The sequence below is a fragment of the Euwallacea fornicatus genome, chromosome 12 (assembly GCF_040115645.1).
Source record: "Euwallacea fornicatus isolate EFF26 chromosome 12, ASM4011564v1, whole genome shotgun sequence".
NCBI classification, from domain to species: Eukaryota; Metazoa; Arthropoda; class Insecta; order Coleoptera; family Curculionidae; genus Euwallacea; species Euwallacea fornicatus.
The window spans coordinates 1,948,180-1,966,358 of NC_089552.1; the positions used below are offsets into that span (position 1 = coordinate 1,948,180).

At 35.0% G+C, this 18,179-nt stretch overlaps 2 protein-coding genes and 2 long non-coding RNA genes across 5 annotated transcripts; 2 read left to right on the forward strand and 2 right to left on the reverse strand.

Moving 5' to 3' along the window:
- The first annotated feature begins 6,081 nt into the window (after positions 1-6,081).
- swm (Zinc finger protein swm) lies at positions 6,082-13,619 on the forward strand. The gene is made up of 16 exons (XM_066288167.1): positions 6,082-6,313; positions 6,489-6,607; positions 7,119-7,249; positions 7,695-8,302; positions 8,411-8,783; positions 9,166-9,393; positions 9,506-9,643; positions 9,774-9,986; positions 10,150-10,305; positions 10,804-10,933; positions 11,042-11,190; positions 11,357-11,561; positions 11,676-11,884; positions 12,101-12,214; positions 12,524-12,673; positions 12,806-13,619. Exons 1-16 carry the CDS (start codon positions 6,255-6,257, stop codon positions 12,881-12,883), a joined length of 3,060 nt encoding a protein of 1,019 aa, XP_066144264.1. The 5' UTR covers positions 6,082-6,254; the 3' UTR covers positions 12,884-13,619.
- LOC136342421 (uncharacterized) lies at positions 8,883-14,195 on the reverse strand. 2 transcript variants are annotated; one of them, XR_010732640.1, is made up of 2 exons: positions 13,802-14,195; positions 8,883-13,371 (listed from the first exon to the last, which is right to left on the reverse strand). It is a non-coding gene; the product is annotated as an uncharacterized lncRNA (long non-coding RNA). The 2 variants fall into 2 exon arrangements; XR_010732639.1 differs by having other exon boundaries at positions 13,788-14,195.
- Positions 14,070-17,822, forward strand: Miox (Myo-inositol oxygenase). The gene is made up of 7 exons (XM_066288203.1): positions 14,070-14,116; positions 14,192-14,375; positions 14,522-14,730; positions 15,033-15,169; positions 16,824-16,958; positions 17,479-17,577; positions 17,642-17,822. The coding sequence occupies exons 1-7, from the start codon at positions 14,105-14,107 to the stop codon at positions 17,748-17,750; spliced, it is 885 nt and encodes a 294-aa protein (XP_066144300.1). The 5' UTR covers positions 14,070-14,104; the 3' UTR covers positions 17,751-17,822.
- On the reverse strand, positions 16,946-17,526 carry LOC136342423 (uncharacterized). Its single transcript, XR_010732641.1, has 2 exons — positions 17,345-17,526; positions 16,946-17,287 (listed from the first exon to the last, which is right to left on the reverse strand). It is a non-coding gene; the product is annotated as an uncharacterized lncRNA (long non-coding RNA).
- Positions 17,823-18,179: the final 357 nt, after the last annotated feature.

Consider the following 18,179-nt stretch of genomic DNA (forward strand, 5'->3'; position numbering starts at 1 on the left):
GAGGATGTAAAAATATATGTACTAAAATAACATTGTTTCTTTAAAGAATTACTGTTACAACAATATAATTCTTGTATGGCAAGTTCTAATAGGTTGGTAACACAGTGTCACGAGATAAAGCATAATACCCTCTTCCCGCATAGCCACCCAGAGTCATCATAATTGTTATACAGGGTTGCTTATTAGTACGTCAAAGTGCGATATCTCAGCAAACATTGGTTTTAGAAGGAAACGTTTTTGGCCACTGAGAGGTACGTATTTTAAAATTATTTTCAAATGTACTGGGTCCGTCACAAAAGTGTGGCAGTATCCAGTTACGGTTTATTTAGATAGAACCCCCAATTTGTTTTGCCATTTTCGGACTTATGGCCAAATTGTAAAGTCAGTTTATGTAAAAGGTGTTTCGTCAAAAATTTACTATTTCCGAGCTATTCGGGGAAATTCGAAGGTTTTGGTATCTGCAAGGTCTCATGGAAATCGGTATTGTACCCTAACCGTTACGAATGTCAGAATTGATCTTATGAGGCAACCAAAAGACCTAATAAGCCACGTTTTGACGTATTTTAATTTTAAAAAAATATTTTTTTTTTACATAACCCCTGGAATAGACCTCGGAAGTCGCATGACTTCAAACTCCAAAAACTTGCTCATTCTTAATGCATCGCACCAATTTTCTCGCGCTGCCTTGTATTCAGAATCTAAGAATCTATAACTTTTGTTAATATTATTCTACCCCTAAACATGTTCGTTTTTAAATTCTCGATAATTGATCCTTTTTGGGTTTTAAAAGTCGTACTGGTGACGTCATCATAGGCAAACGTTGCGAAATGCCTGATAATGTTCGGTGTCAGAACTACGGGAAATAATTTTAGTTTCGTGCAAATGAAATGTTCACAATAAATTCTCAAATTGTCCCCCATTTCGATCAGAACACAATTGCGGTCTTTCCAGAAGAGACCTATTTATTTCTCGTAACATTTCATAGCGAGAGGGCAATTGCCCAGGTCTTAGAAACCGGCTGTGCTTAGGGTGTATACGGTAACATTAACAAAAACTGTGGAATTTTTGATTCTGAACGCGATGTAGTCGAATATATTTGGGCATTCCATTTGAAATAAACAGATTATTGGGGTTTGATGTTATGGAAATGCGGAGGCCTATTTTGGGGGTTATGGAAATGTTTTTTTCTTTTATTAAAACTCGTCAAAACGTAGCATATTAGGTCCTCTTGAAGGATCATAAGACCGAACCCCAAATTCGCAGCGGTATGGATAGGACACCGGTTTTCGTGACACCTTGCACCTATCAAAATATTCGAATTTTCCCGGATAATTTGGAAATGTTAAATATTTGACGTAGGTCTCTCTGCATAAATTGACCTTATAATTTGAAGATAAGTCCCAAAATAACAATAACATTGGGGAGCTCCACTTAAGAAAACACAACTTGATTCTACCACACTGTTATGACGGACCCAGTACATTTGAAGATAACTTTAAAATACGTACCTCTTAATGACCAAAAACTTTGATATAAAACATTTCCTTCTGAAACTCATTTTTGCTGAGATATCGCACTTTGACGCACTAATAAGCAACTCTGTATATTATCAAATACGTAAGCATTGTTGTGTGGTGCTGAACGTCCAGTAACGTTTATAAATTTGCATTAAAAAGCATTTTGGAGAGTTTACCGAATAAAGACTCAATGGTTCATACGTTATCGTTTAAAAGTACATCAAAAATAAAAATGTTCATTTGTAAACTGAGCAATTTTCATAAAAGTATTTCTCAAAGCAGTGAACAAGAATCCATGTTAACAACCGTCTTAAACATTATGAGCGACTAATCAAATTAGAAAGTAAAAAACTTTATACCTGGCTGATAAATCAGGTTTATGTTAAGTCCCAGTAATCTGTTATATTTCTAATTGATTGCAATAATTTGCTTTATTTCCCTTAGAAACACTATGGATGGAGATGACTGGATTCCGCTGATAACGCGGGCTGATATTGGACTAAATATATGGTTTAAACTTAGAGTAACGAATAACTCAATTTTTGTAACAAAATAAAAAGTACAGATTTAACAAACATTCAGTTCGTATTGATAAATTTTGAAACATACATGTTGCAGAAAAAGAGATAACGAGAGAAGCATAGAAACGAAAAAGATCCTCTGATGCAACACTGATAAGTTGACTTTAAAAGCGAACCAGTTTCGACCCCATGGCGATTTTTCCATTGTCCAAAGCTTTAATACGATGCAAGGCACGCAATCTATCTTGAAATTGGTTCGCCTTTTCTTACAGGTCTACCTGTAATATAAAGTGTGTCCAAGACAACGCCATATCTAGCGTGGGAATTTCGCAAACAGAAAGAGGAGTGGAATTCTTCATATTGGGAAAAAATTAAGCAATCTGGAGATCAACGAAACGCTGTTTCCAAATTTGTAGAATTTTCGCAGATATACTTAAAATCATTGGTAAATAAGTCGTTATTTTGGCGTTGAATAATTGACTTATAATACCACAAAATTAAATAAAAAGGAATGAACGTTATCAAAACTAAATTTTTGTAAACGTTTACAAAACTTATTGTTATTACGATTTTATTTATTTTTGCGTTTGCTATGGAATTAACTCGGCTATATTAATTAAATAGGTTTAATTCTTTCATTGACTTTCTCAATTTCCATTAGCAAACTTGCATTCAGGAAATGCCTGGAGATAATAACACAAGTTTTGTGTTTTCGAACAGTACAGGGCGTCCATTTTTTTTTGTTAATTGTATGGGATGCAGGGCAAATAGTGAAAGGGAAAAAAAATTGGTGTCATAAGCTAGATTTTTGAGATTATTGCATTGTTCTAAAATGCCAAAAAATGCTCCTTAAGAAGTTCAAAAAATATATCTGTGCAATTTTAAAACATATAATTTCAAAAAATCTGAGTAAGCCTCTGAGTGCTGTGGCAAAAACCCTATAACAAATCGTTTCCAATTTCTCGTTAGCTGAAATGATACTCGAAACGCAGCAAATAGTCACAAATAATCAATTTTCATAAATCCAATAACTAGGCCAATAAACTAAATTAAAAAATCGAGCTCAAATACTAGTGAAAAAAAAACTGACGAAAAGTGAACACCCTGTACATTTTAATATTTAACCGTGAAATTAATTATTTAATTAATAATCATATGGCAAGATATGTGTTTAATTATTTGAAATAAAAATATAGACTTAATTTCCTTGTTATTAGCAAAATCACATGATCAAGCGAGGTGACGAAAGTCACATGACTAAAATAGTTAGGTCTGCAAAACATGTATGTAAATTGAAACAAGATTACTTGCACTATAAAAATGTTTTTAATGATTATATTATGATATGGGGCCTCATACATCACTTTCAGCCAGTCAATGATTAATAGGTTATGTATCAATGTGGTAAAAGCTCATCTAGTATTTGGAAAGTGAATTATTTCTGAGTCAACAAAAAAAACCGATTTAATAAAAAGATTCATTCTAAATCCTGAAAGACCTTAATCCCTTTTTAATTACTTTTTAATGCCCCTTTTTGAAACACGGCCGTGCAGCAGACAACTCCCAAGCGATACTTGAAATTTTCCCTTTGTTATTCGATGCCAGATAATTTACGTTAAAAAAAATTCCTCCAAATAAAAAAATAATATCTGAATTTTATACTTTTTTTCTTCAACTGAATGTGACAAAATTTTTTATACTTTAGAACAAAAAAAATTGTGCACAAATGGATTGAATAGATTTGTCTAAATCCAAGTTTCCATAGTGAAAACACTGAGTTAACACGTAAATAGATCATAATCCATATTTCAGACAAATATTTCATAAATTCTGGGAGCTATTAAAAAAAAAAAAAGAAAACAAAATGAGAAATGTAACAGTTTGAAACGTAAAAAGTGTTCGCAGATCTCTTTTTATATTATCTTTTCGCTTCATTCTTAGTCGCAGAAAAGGGGACTAAAATTATATAACCTAATTTCCATACACCCTGTATAACAGAGAAAGCTGTATTAGATAGTAGACATTGAAGGAAGACACCACATGAAAAACAATAGCTAACGCGGCAACATAGGATGAAACAGCTGATTGTGAGAGAAGATCAGCAAGGTTGTATTGACTAACAGAAATGTGCAAGAAATTACACAATTTGTCTAAAGCATTAGGATTGGATTTTGTTAATAATATTTAATATTAGATGCACAATGCAGATTTCAGTGAGATTGGAAACCAACTCTACTGGAATTATAGGCAATTGAGCTAAACAGTTTTAGTAAAAACTAATTTGCACAATGCAGTAACATCAGAATTTTTGCACAATGCCTGTTAACGCTCACAATTATATAATTAGCAACAACCCTTGGAATGACTGTAAATAATCCTAATTTCCCATGATTTTAAAATTTAATTAAATATTATTGTGTAGTTTGTAGCTACATTGATTATAATTCATCCCATAAGTATGTAGATCAGTAATCCAAAAAATAATAGGCCAGTCAATAATTATTTGCCTATCACAGTTTTCTAGTGTATCGATGGTACTTACCTACAAGCAGTTCCTACAGTGATTATGTAAATTATTTAAATTTTATACGACTACAGGCATCTTCAAAATCATAAAATCACAAATTAAATTAGTAGTCCTTTGATCAATCATTTACACCACACTACGTAATCGTAGGATAAATACACGTAACGCAGAGGACAGGACAGGGTTAAATAAAAACTACAGATCCTAAAATCTAATCTTGCTGTTTCAATGCATTTTATCCTTATTAATAATAAATGTGAAAAATGGTAATTGAAACACATCACGTGCTATGAGCTACGTGCTTATGTAATTATAAATTAATTAATATTTTAGAATAGTGGGTGCGTCTTGTTAGACTACAGGGCAATTAATATTTTAAAAATGAGGGCAGCTGGTACAAATAATGGTGCATATTAGTAATAACTCATCAAGTTAGAATTAAAAAAATTTATTATTATTTCCTACTATTTAATAATATTGCAGCACAATGGCAACCCAGCAAGATAAAAATTGAATCTGTTGCACAACGTTGCCAAATGTGTCCCATTAATATGTTAACTATAGAGAGAAGAGTTTAATGAAAAATTAATTCAAGTGTTGATGCATCCCTTAAATGTAAAGTAAATTCTTGTTAAGTTCATAAGTGTATGTGTTGATATCGTGCAAAGTGCACGATTATCTCCATGAAGATATGTAATCATATGAATATTGCAACACATTTTATTGCCCATTCGCCAGACGAATAAATAGGGCCCGTAATTTTATTAAAGTTTTCAGTAATTAGATCTCACCTGCGTTTTATGTAGCCAAAAGGACACAAGCATCTTTAGACTACTTATCACAGCAATTTTTCCTTCAGTATGACATCAAGAACTTTTCTTAATTTCCTATTTTTAAGATCTCTTATTACGATATATATTCCTTCACCATAACGTCAAGACCACTCAGTTGGTGCAAACTGAAATGATGTTATTAATAAAACATCGAATAACAGCAGCAGTTTTATTGTATTGTGAGACAATCTTCGAACTATCGAGCAAAATTACTTTATAGTCCATTACACTTAGCAGAATAGGTGTAATCAAAAAGCTTACAATTAAATGTGTTATTCAACATCAAGGGCAAGGGAATCTTTGCGCGACGCAGCCCTTGTGGTTTGAGTTTGTATTCAACTTCTATAGATAATATTTTCTTTTAATTAATAAGCCAAATTATTAACTGTGAATTAACAAATTTGTAATTTCTTGCCGGATCGTGATTATTGTTTTTGGTTCTTAAAAATAATATAGGAATATACATATATATATATATATTATTTCTTCTCTACATAATTTACGTCATTACTCCAACAATCAAGCGGTGAATTGTAACATCTTTGTTTTAGCTACTCGCGCATCGAACATTATATACATGTCACACTTTAATACGTTACGCTAATAAAGGATAGAGCATACTATGCCAAGTATATTACTTGCAAAAACTCCTACGTACTTTGACTGATTTGACAACTTCATTATCACAAAAAATCAGAACAACAGAAGATGGCTGACTTTCGATGATGCAGTCTTTCGTTTAGATTTTTGCGCTGATAATTTTGCATAATTCCTTAGGAATCTGCGTTTGGTTTGTGCCCCGTTTGTGCTATAGAACTTTACGACTACTATTTCCTGGGATATACCACCATCCAACATGATCATAGAACAGATAGAAGCCTTTAAAACTTGGCTGACAGCTGTTCTGAAGCCAATGTAAGTTGACCCCATACACGGTAATTTTGCTCCCTTTGAACTATAAGCTTCTGAACAGATGCTTCCAACTATGGCCCACTATTTCTAACATTTTTTAAAGACTATTCTCAATTTCCAGCAATTTAAAAACTAAAGAGATAATGCTAACATAACCCTATTTTTACCCCATTTTCAGGTGTGAGGCGGACCCGGCGGCTTTAGCTAAATATGTCCTCGCGTTGATCAAAAAAGACAAAACTGAGGTAGAACTCAGAAAAAGTATGGTTGGACAACTTGAAGTTTTCTTGGAGAGAGGTAAGAAGTTTAAAAAGGTACCATCTATTTTTGTGGACCACCTACTTGGAAATACATGGTGATTCTTAAAGTAATCAACACAGAATATGTGCGTATAGCCGACTTTAAAACAAACGTTTTTTTATAAAAAATTTTTTGGCTTACATTTATGACTTCTGCACTACTGGCGTCAAATAATATTTTTGCAATTAATCTGGGTTTTTGTACAATGGTTTACATCTGCATTTCAGTATGAACCTTCAAACTCTACAAACTAATAGTGCCCAAATCAATAGATATATTATGGGAATAGCTGCTCTCATCAGTGGTGATACAATTAGCATATTTAAATAAATATTACTTTTTTACTCCGTGAGATTATCGAAGCAGCCATATATTTGACATCAGTTGAATTTGAGGAAGATTTAAAAATTTACTGGTTTTAAAGTCCTTTACATGCATCTGTCCCAAGAAAACAGTCAGCCATGGTTATCTTTGTTCATTGTTAATTAAGCATACATTTTAATTTCAGAAACGGAGACCTTCGTGAACCTAGTTTTTCAGACATTGACAAGCAAGGAATACATTAATACTCCTGTAATTCCTAGTGCTAATCCTCCAAACCCAAATATTCCTACTCCTGCACCATCTAAACCTAAAGAGGTAAGTTTAATGGTAAGTTTGAATAAGCCTTTCAAGCAATGTGTTATCCACTTTTTGGATATTTTCTCTAAGGTGTTTGGGTTGTAATAGAATCGAAAATATAGAGTATAAACATAAATACTCCTTCCTTTCACTCTAGTTTTTACAGAAATTATTTATTTCAGTTAAATTTTGGACCAAATAGAGTTAATAAAGGACTAATTTTGTCAAGAATATTTGTAAGTTTAAGTGTTGAATTTTCCATTAAAGGACACCTAACTATTATTCAAATATACATATTCTTTTGTTAGCACAAAGCACTTTAGGCATCAAAAGTACTATAATCTTTACAGTGTTGTAATTATTAAATGAGATTTATTGACTTAGTTATTATGATGTGCCTTTTACGGTACAAGCGGTACTTCCTTTATAATTATGTGTGCAAAATTTTATTTGTACGTAATAGGCAAAGGACACCAAAGTTATCATCCAGCCCAGTGAACTGCCAAATCTCAGCGAAGCAGTTAATGGTAACAATGTGGAAAAAAAAGATCTCAAAAAAGACGTCAAAAGCCGAAGAAATTCCGACAACACTCCCAGAGATATTACTGTAGGTCCAGACAGTGCCCATGGAAACCCACTTGTACCTTCTGCCATTACTTCCAACTTTCAAGAGAAAGATGAGAGGTTAGCGAGGCGTCGATCCAGGCACCGCTCTTTGTCCCGCAATCGTTCAAAATCTCGATCCAGATCTTGGGATAGAACCAAAAGATCGAGATCCAGAGAGAAATCCCGGGAGAGGGTTGATAGAGAGTCGCACAGAGTGGACAGAGACAAAAGGGAAAGAGAAAGGATTGAAAGGGATAGAATCAGACCATGGAGAAACAAATCTCCTGGAAGACGGTACGACAGGAGACGGTCAAGGTCTCGCAGCCCAAGCCCCTTGAGAATTAGGTCAAGGTCTAGAAGCCCCAGGCATTCACATCGGGGCCGGTTCAGGGGTAGCCGAAGCAGGTCACGGTCACTTGAAAAGAGGGATAGGAAGGATGTTAAGGATCCAAAAAATCAGCCTAGGTAAGATTATTTATTTAGTTTAAAAAATTTAAATTGCTTTTGGGAATTTTCACTCCCATTCGCGGTTAAAGAGATTAGAAGGAATTAGCATTTTAAATCTTTCTCTAGTCCTGGAACTCCGGGTCAAGAGCGTAACCACGCAGACACGGATCCCGGCTCGACAATAGTTCAGCATCCTTCCAAACGCAGGTGTAGGGACTTTGACGAAAAAGGTTACTGCATGAAAGGCGAAATGTGTCCATTTGACCACGGCGTCGATCCGGTTGTACTAGAAGATTCTTCTTTAACCAGAGTGTTATCTTACAATGCCAATGGTGACGTGACAGGTGCAATGACAGGCGGGGGCCCTCTGACGGGTGTACCATTGCCTCCTGGAGCATTACCTCTCAATCATCCCGTGGATAATCCATACAATCCGCAGGCTCCGCAGATGTGGAGTGGGAATAGGTTTAGAGGGCCCAGACCCATGGGAGGCGTTAGGGTAAGTATTCGTTGTCTTTCATTGTTTTAAAAAAATGTTGTGCCAATGTTTCGCTTTGAATCGTGTTTCAAATTAGTCAGGGGAGTAAAAGTAGCACCGTTTCCTTTATTCTTTAATTGAATAACTTAACTATCCTATTTATGTATATTTTTATTATGGGATTCCCTGGTAGTTTTACATTTAAATAAAAAGCTACGGAAAAATAGATAGAAATCAACTGGCCTTACATTTTCCAAAACTGTATGTAGATTTAGATTTAATGAATATATCCTATATTTTATATACATCCTATAGTAAATAAAAGTACCTGTAACCTTAATTGGAAGATTATAATCATGAAAAATTTATATTCTAACATTTACATCTACATTCTACTTTATAGCCACCAGGAATGGCTCAATTCCCACAACATCCTCCGCCAAATCTTGGTTTCCAAAGAGAGTTAATACCTGTGCCTGTTGTAATGGACAGTACAAAACCTCCGGGGATGTTGCCACCTGGCGGGTATCCCTCTGGTCCTCCGCCGCAGAGTTATGGTCCTGGCGGAATTCCGATGTCGCATTCGGGCATGGAGGGCTCTCACATGCACACAGGAATGTATAAGAAGAAGGTGAAGCCATTAAAATATCTGCGATCGTGATTAGAATATATAGTAGAATTATCATTATTTCATTTAAAACATTGTTTCCCAAACTTAATTATATGACATTTGAATCCTTTAGTTCGACTTCAATAGACTGGGCCCCAGGAAAAACATGTCAAACTGTAGTCTTGAATTAAAGAAAGTCCCGATACCATTGAATACCATTACCAATCTTAATAATCACTTTTCCAAGTTTGGTAGAATCGTCAATATTCAGGTGAGTACTTTTTAGGCAATGAAGCAAAATAGATTTGTTTTACCAATATAAAAAAATCACTACCAATGTATTAAATATGGCACTCAAAATCGGTATTTACTTTTAAAGATAGTTTTTTGCTTTAATTTAGGTCAATTATGAGGGTGACATCGAAGGTGCTCTTATTACATTTTCCAATCATGGTGAAGCACTTTCAGCTTACAGGAGCACAGAAGCGGTGTTGAATAACCGGTTTATTAAAGTGTTTTGGCATGACGCCGATGGAAATAAGCAAGAAAATGTTCCACCGGCTCATGAAGGGGCAATTAAAGATCGATTGGGTGGACCTCCAAACACAAATAAAGTAAGTTTTAAAAACAAAGTGAAATGTGTGTAACATGAATGATATTCAATATCCTTAATATTTTTTCTTGTGTGTACTTTGAATGATCATCTGTCAACTGAAATGCATTTTTCTTTTTAATAATTTACTTAGGTTGGTTGTTATTATATGATTTATCTTCCAGGTATTGAATTTAGTTCAACCTAAAGCAGGCGAAGGCGAGGGTGAAAACGGCACCGTAAAAGATGAGATTAAGCCCGAGTTGACCAAAGAAGAAAGCAAGGCTCAAGAAGCTGCTGATATAAAGAAGAATCAGGAATTGTTGGCTGCACAATTGAAGGTACATTTTGGGAATAAAATTAGTGATTTTCGTCATAATTAGTGATATATATTGTTTGATATAATTTCGTGGTTGCAGTAAGTACTAAAGCATGGACATTTTAATATTATGGACTAAATGATAAGTACAGTATTCCTAGCTTAGTTTACCAACTAACAATTAAGCACAAAATAGGTGACCCTCATTTAATTTTTCTGAGATTAAGTTGTATGTTATTGTGCAAAGCAAAGCGTGGGTGATGTATCCTAATAAATCGAACTTACTAATTGTAGGATAGCAGCTTACATAAGTGAAACTACCTATCTAAGTAATACCGACATGGACACAAGTAAAATGTGCTGTACTACTGTATTAGCATTGGAAAATTCTGTTTTGGAAATGTTTTTTATGGCTAAAACCTGTTTCTAAGTGTCAAATTAGGCGTGTGTTGCTACAGTTTCTGATAAATTTAATGTGGAATATTTTATTAGGTAATATTAATTAAAAATTTTTTTCTAGATGAGTAAGAGCAAGGATGAACAACGTAAAGAAGTACTCAAGATACAAAGTAATTTAAGAAAACGGAAACAGGAGCTTTTAGATAAACAGTTGTCACAACAGAAAGTACTCCTAGATAAGATGTCGAAATGTAAGTATCTGATTTTGCAGCAAGAACGCTAACTAAAAGCCGTCAATATACATAAAATAATTTAAAAAGTTTATCGTATTATAAAAACGTTAAAAATGGTTTCTATAGTGCCTCCAGGAGCTCAAAGGGATATAATTAAAGACACGATAAAGAAAACACAGGAATCTATAGAAGGAATAAAGAAAGATCTAGAGAATGCTACTTTGGCTGCCAAGACTGCCACTGGTGGAATTAAATCTAAAGAAGACATACAAAAGGTAATGGAAAAATATTGCCTCTAGAAGTATTTTTTGGTTGGTATATGCGCGAAATATCCTTATAATAAATACGGTTTTTACTCCCTTTAGCTTATTCACATAGCAAGTTTTGACATTGACCATGATGAAATAATATATTTTGTTCTCAACAAATTCTCTTTCTTAGGAACTGCTTGACATGGAACTAGACGTGATTGCAAAACAGCAAGAAGGTGCTGATACCACGGAGTTGCAAAGAAAAATTACAGAACTAAAGGCTAAAGCAGCGACTCTCAGCAAGATGCCGATTAGGGGGCGTAGCCGAAATAGATTTACCCCTGTTGCCAGCTGGCATTTATTGTCAAAGAATAATTTAGTGGATAATAATTATGGTGAGTGGTTTTTTTTTCCCATTTTCCATTCAACAGTTTTATATAGTTTCGAATGCAACATTTATCGAGACTTTAAAATTTTTGATATTGTCATAATTACACATGGTGTTTTAGCATTAGCAATGAGTGGAAAAGTAAAAACCGCTAGCAAAATAATTAATAACCTTACTACGGCCAAGACTGCAGCGTCTGCTCCAGTGCCTGGTCAGTCCCAGTCGACGACTGCCTTCTCGAAACATATAACGGTAGATCATCGACCTGCTAGGTTGCTGGTGTCTGGATACGAAGCTGAGGAACAGGAAGCTGTGGTAACACATTTCCAGGTAAGTCCAAGTTCCAAACATGAAAATATTTGATGGATCATAGATCGGTCATATATATATTAATGGGTAAGTAATATAAATTTATATATATTTGACATGTAGTAAAGCAGAAAGATACTGTAGCATCAGGCAAAAAAAATTATACATACTTATATCATGAACGCTATTTGGACTAGTTGTTATATCTATTAGGTGATAAAATATACTTATTTTCAGCAATTCGGTGATGTAGCTGAGTACTCGATCGACGCATCCTTGCCCAGCATTACATTGAGTTATAAAACAAAGAAAGATGCTGAAAATGCTCTAGTGAAAGGGAAACACTTTCAGGTAATTGTTAATAAAAATTGAATCTTTCCCACTACGATAGGGAAAAATAATTGCTATCTTTATTTTCTATATACTTTTAATTAGTGAAAATCAGTTTCTACATATTTATTTTATAAGAGATGGTCTTCTCTAAGTCTGTTTGCATACTTGATGTAAACCTTTAGATACAGTTAAATATGATATGAAATATAAAAATTCGTGTAACATTTACAATTTGGTATTTTCATGACTTAATACTATGGTTTTCCGAGATGTAAGGTGGAAATTTTTGACAAGCCTTGTTTACAGTAATTCTTTTCATTATTATAGGATCGGACTTTGTCTATAACCTGGCAATCGGGTGCCGCTCATCGTCTTCAGACACAGAGGAGTGGAGGTTCGTCTACCAGAACTATTCTTCTGTCACAATCTGATGAAGATCATCTGATAGATCAAAGCTTATTGGAGGGAGACGATGAGGTGCGTTGATTGTATTGATTGTATTGCGTTAAATTGTATTGCAACAAAAAATTTTCTGATAATATTAAATTGAGCACAAATAGACACAAAATAAAGCAAATAATTAACGACATTCCTATTATCATATTCTAGGTAGCACCCGAGACTGAAGAGGCACTCCTCCAAGACGATGAAGATGAGGACGAGGAGGACCGATCATGGCGTCGATAGTTGTTCCGTGACAAAATTTTTGACGTTAAGGGCTGTTTAAATAAGTTTTGTTTGAGTGTATTTTTTGCAATTTATTGTTGTTAAAATACTAGGGCGAGTGCCGTTCATTTTCAGCTTTCGGATGCCATGGTCGGTTCATTTTTCTGGCGGTTTGGTTGGAATTATACCTCACAATAAACATAATTTGTGTTTTGCATATCAGCCATGCGAAATTTTCTAATATCGAATTATTTCTAGTTTTGAGAGGCATAATTTAAGCCTATTGTCAGTTGGGCACATATATTTAGCTTTGAGTGTATAAATTTCCAATGTTATTTTTGTTGGAATCTAGGCGTAGTGTTTTAGTCCTATTATCATATTCCTGGTAGTCTATTATCTTTTAAATGTTAATTGTCAGCCAAAAATCTGCATTGGGGCATGTCTCGTTTCGCACCTGGTTTATCTTTAATTAACTTGCTCCTTCTTCCTTCGTTCCTACGAATTCTAGTCTGTAATACGGATTTTTGGTACTTTTAATGTGTCAAATAGCATTGGACACACTGTATAATTTTTTGGTAATGGAAAAAGATGAGGTAAAAAACTGAAAAGAACACAGCTTGCCCCGCATAACATGAGGAAAAAAGAAGTAAACCTTTCAAAAAATATAAAGGCATTAGAGGTAGAAAAAGATAGAAACAAAAAAGTGTATATTTTAATAAAGATAATTGACTCTGGGGCTTGAAAAAAAAAACATAAATTTATGAAAAAGAGAAAATCGATTGACGTGAAGCAGATTGCCAAGATTCCTGACATAGGTAAGTAAATACCTAATTTATAATAGTTGTTTATTGAAATGACTTATTTATATTAATGACCCACTGAATAATTTAAATTTGTCCCAGATGTAAGTTAAAAACGTACGTACCATCCTATGCTTACCCGTTATTAGCTTAAAACATTCCAGTATTACAAAATTGAAGGTTGTGTAACAGTATGATAACGACGAAAACAAATTACGACAATTAACAAGTATAACTGCACCCAACGATAATAATAATTTCGCATCAAACATTTGATTTGTTGCACAGTTTCTTTGATTGAGTTATCACCAAGGTCAGAGAGGGTATCTCTTGATAGTCAACCATTGATAATTATTTTCTTCGTCAAGGTTTAAAAATAAATCACACATTTGAATGTTCAGTAGTTGTCTTGCTGTTGGTTTCGGTGTGAAAATAAGTAAAAATGAGGATCCTTGTAAGTATCCTTATGTACTTGGTAGCCTCAGTATTTGCAAAGGTGTTTTTGCCGATTTTTATAATATTTTTGTAGACTAAAAGGCCGCAAACCAACCTTATCGACCCTTCAGAATTATTCAGACCTGAGCCAAAATTTGCCGAGAAAGATATATGCGCCTTTAGGGATTTTTCAGTTAATCCAGATGATCCGATTCAAGAAAGAGTTAGACTTACCTACATAGACATGCACACAAACCAAACTGTTGACTTTGTGAAAGGTATAGAATACCCTCATTTAGGTTTGTTTCGTAGAACTCGGAAATTGGTCTAATCGGATTTCACCGACCTAAAAATATTTATAAATTATCTGATCATTCATATCAGTCATAGTTAGTTACATTGTCTATGTACATAATGGTATTAGGAAAACATGAAAAATGGTGTGGCTTCAATACTTTCAAATCGACGATGAAAGATGCGCTGATAAGACTGAACGAACTAGTAGATGAGAGTGATCCAGACATGGATATCCCCAATATTGTGCATGCCTTCCAGACTGCTGAAAGGATTAGACGGGATTATCCAAATGACGATTGGTTTCACCTTACCGGGCTAATCCATGACGCTGGAAAAGTAAGTGTTTTCCCGTTTCAATTAATTATATTTTTAGTGTATTTATGGGAATTTATGAAACAGGTGATCACTTCAATTTCTGATTTTCCTCTTTCTATTAGTGGAGATCTTCAGGCGAAACTATGACGCCATTAAGGGGCATTTTAACGTGTCCTTGCGTATAGAAAGGCCTGTCGACCATTGTGTCCAGAATTGACAATTTCAAGTTTCACATCAAAATTAGCCCACTTCCGTAGGTCTAAACACCTCCGACCGTAACATCAACTGACCAACTAAACTAAGGGTGTACTACCTTCTTCCAGGTGATGGCCTTTTACGATGAGCCTCAATGGTGCGTGGTGGGCGATACCTTTTTGGTGGGTGCTGACTGGGCTCCCAGCATTGTGTACCGAAACACCTCATTCGAAAACAATCCAGACGGCAAAAACCCTAAGTACAAGTAAGAAAATCAAAGCCCTTGACGCATTTGATAGAGAACATCGTCGGAAATGATTAAATAATCCCCCTCCGAGTTGGCTGCTAAGCAGAAATGTTAAAAGACAGAATCTCATGAATAGCAAATGATGAATAAGAGATTTTGGGTCACATTTCAGATTCCGTACGGCGCGAGCGGGGCATAAAAGGCCCAAAGAAAATTTGTTTGACACATCCAGAAGAGATTAATTATGATGAGCGGGCGGGGACGTCTTATCTGCGCTCCTCAACCTCTCCGCAACTCTCGTGTTTAACGACAAAATGGCAAAGTTTCTTGACTCTTGCAACTTCACAGGTTTATAACTAAATTAGTTCTCGCGGAGGAGGCAGCTTATGTCACGGGACGGATTTGTCGCGTTTAGAATTCGCTCTCGAGAATTAGGTCTCAGGTAATTAAGGTCGCGGGCTTTACTACTTCTTCCACCACATACTCTACATTATAATCGCAATTTACTTTGAGAGTTGAGATATTTTTCATGCACTGGAAATAAAGTGATCGTATTAGATCTCGCACGTGCTGCATCTGTTTTAAAGCCGTCTACAGGGTGACCTATTTAAAAATAACCTATGTAAATTGTAGAAGTTACAACAAATACTTTTTTTCAATATGCGTGAGAGTATTACAGTGGTACCACTCTTTAACTAATGGCTCGTTTCTGAGCTCTATCGCTTCGTCCCGTTACCTTCACATTTTGAACTGTTTTAGAGTGATTCGACATTTGGTTGAACGACAATTTAATATGTTTAATTAATGAATCTGGACTGCCGTTAAGCTGTTTAAGATTTTAAAAATCAATATTTACGTTGGTAATCGTACTTCGCTTTGGGAACATACGGAAATTGGATACTGTACTCAGCGCGTCGTAAGTCGATGGCTATCTAAGGGCCGATTATGCTGGTATCCTTTTCTTCTGCGTATTTTTTTAGGACACTGTGTATTTTTGTCTGGTTTGCTCAGGTGTAATGCTCGCGTCAAGGTAAGGAGATAAAGTGAACAAATTCCGAACAAACAGCAATCTGGAGAATTCATACAAAACTACCACTGACTTCTCGAATACATTTTAGGAAATTTTATTAGTCAGTCTGAGAGTTCTGCATTCTTCTTACTGAATATTTTATTGGAAAATATCCACATTTTTGTGATAAAGCGTTGCTAGTTTGCCATCCCTGTAAATAGAAAATATGGTCAGTACATCTATTTTCTTCTCTTTATTCCTCTTTTCAGTTTGGCTATATGTCGTCCATGCTATAGCGGGGCTCTCGCTTTACTCGAGCAAAGCTTAAAATTTATTACATCGAAGAGTAATCAGTGAGTGAAAAATCCAAGCCCGATTCTGTCTTTTCGCGAGAGAAAGGTGTAAAAAAATCCCTAATATCCAATGCAGAATTAAGTCTTCCGACACCGTTAACCGTGTTATCTACGGCCCTAGACTTGTTTTTCCACTTTTTACGACACGGAAAAACTTTTTAACTTTTCTTGATAGACGTGAAAGTTTAATGAGGCCCAAATCTCTGGAGACGTTCAGTTTCTCTCCGACTTCGCGGAAATATTTAGAAAACCCCCTCTCCAGGGACTTGTAATTGGGTTACAGAATTATTTATCAATAATTTTATTTCAGCACGAAATATGGCATGTACCAACCGAACTGCGGATTGGACAATTTACTTATTTCCTGGGGACATGACGAATATCTCTACAGGATGTTAAAGCACAATAAGGCCAAGTTGCCTGAACAGGCCCTCAAAATGATTAGGTATATTTCAGAAATCATCCTTAATTTAATACATACAACTAGTAGCGCTAAACTCTGGGTCCTATCCTAGGTACCACCGTATTTTCTTAATGCGTGCCAATATTAACACCAGGGGTTCCTGTGATATCTATCATGATAATGTCAATTATTCGTTTATTAATAGTTTACTTTAATATCAGTGTTCGTTTTAATTTAAATTTGTTGTGTACAACGAATACGAGGTGATGTGCCTTGCAGGTTCCATTTTGAGAATGTTTTCATCTGATGTAACTTCTACGTCAGTTAAATAAACGGTCTTCGATGTTTTGTTCTGGCTTCCTCGATATCACCTGCAATTATTATTATTATTCTAATTCCTAACGCACTTTTAAAGTTTTTTCACGAACGCCACTGAACGAAATTGCACAGGAAATATCTTTTTGAATTAGATTAGGATGAGTTGAATATGAAATTAATGTAAGGGAACTGCGAAAATTGTGTGGCATCGAGGATAATATCAACCTTCCTGATATTGTTTTAGGTTCCACAGTTTCTACCCTTGGCACACTGGGGGTGACTACGGACACTTTATGACTGAAACGGATCAAAATGAGACTAAAAATTGGGTTTTAACTTTCAAGTACGTTTCTCTGTCTAAATTTAAAAAAAAAGCAAAGTTTCTCTTTTTTGGACCGTTTTTGCAGTCAATACGATCTCTACACAAAGAGCTCGAACATTCCTGACATCGAAGCCTTGTGGCCTTATTACGAGAGCTTGATCGAGAAGTACATCCCTGGCGAATTGGAGTGGTAGCAGTCTTGATTTTATAAGTACAGTTTCAAAGAAATTATATTTTTTTTAAATAAAATTTTTTATTTGAATGAATCCTCCGAAGTATAAACACCTGCCTCTCCTTCCTGACAAGAGCAACTTTGTTGGACAAGAGAGACAGAATCAAAGGCGTTACGGCATTTTAACGTTTTTATCTGACGACAAGGTCTTTAAACAATAAGTAGGTTGTTTTATAACCCGCGAGTCAATGTTCTATCAAATTCTACGAAAAGATCGCCTGAAAACTGTCAAATGTGCACCTGGACTATACACTAACTTTCACTTGTTACTGTTGCTACAGTGGACCAAGACAGTATTGCCTTGTAACATTCACCTTGTCTATGAGGAAAAATTGTCTGTTCTATCACAAAAAATTGCAAATTCCTCATTTAAATAAAAACTAATAAGATC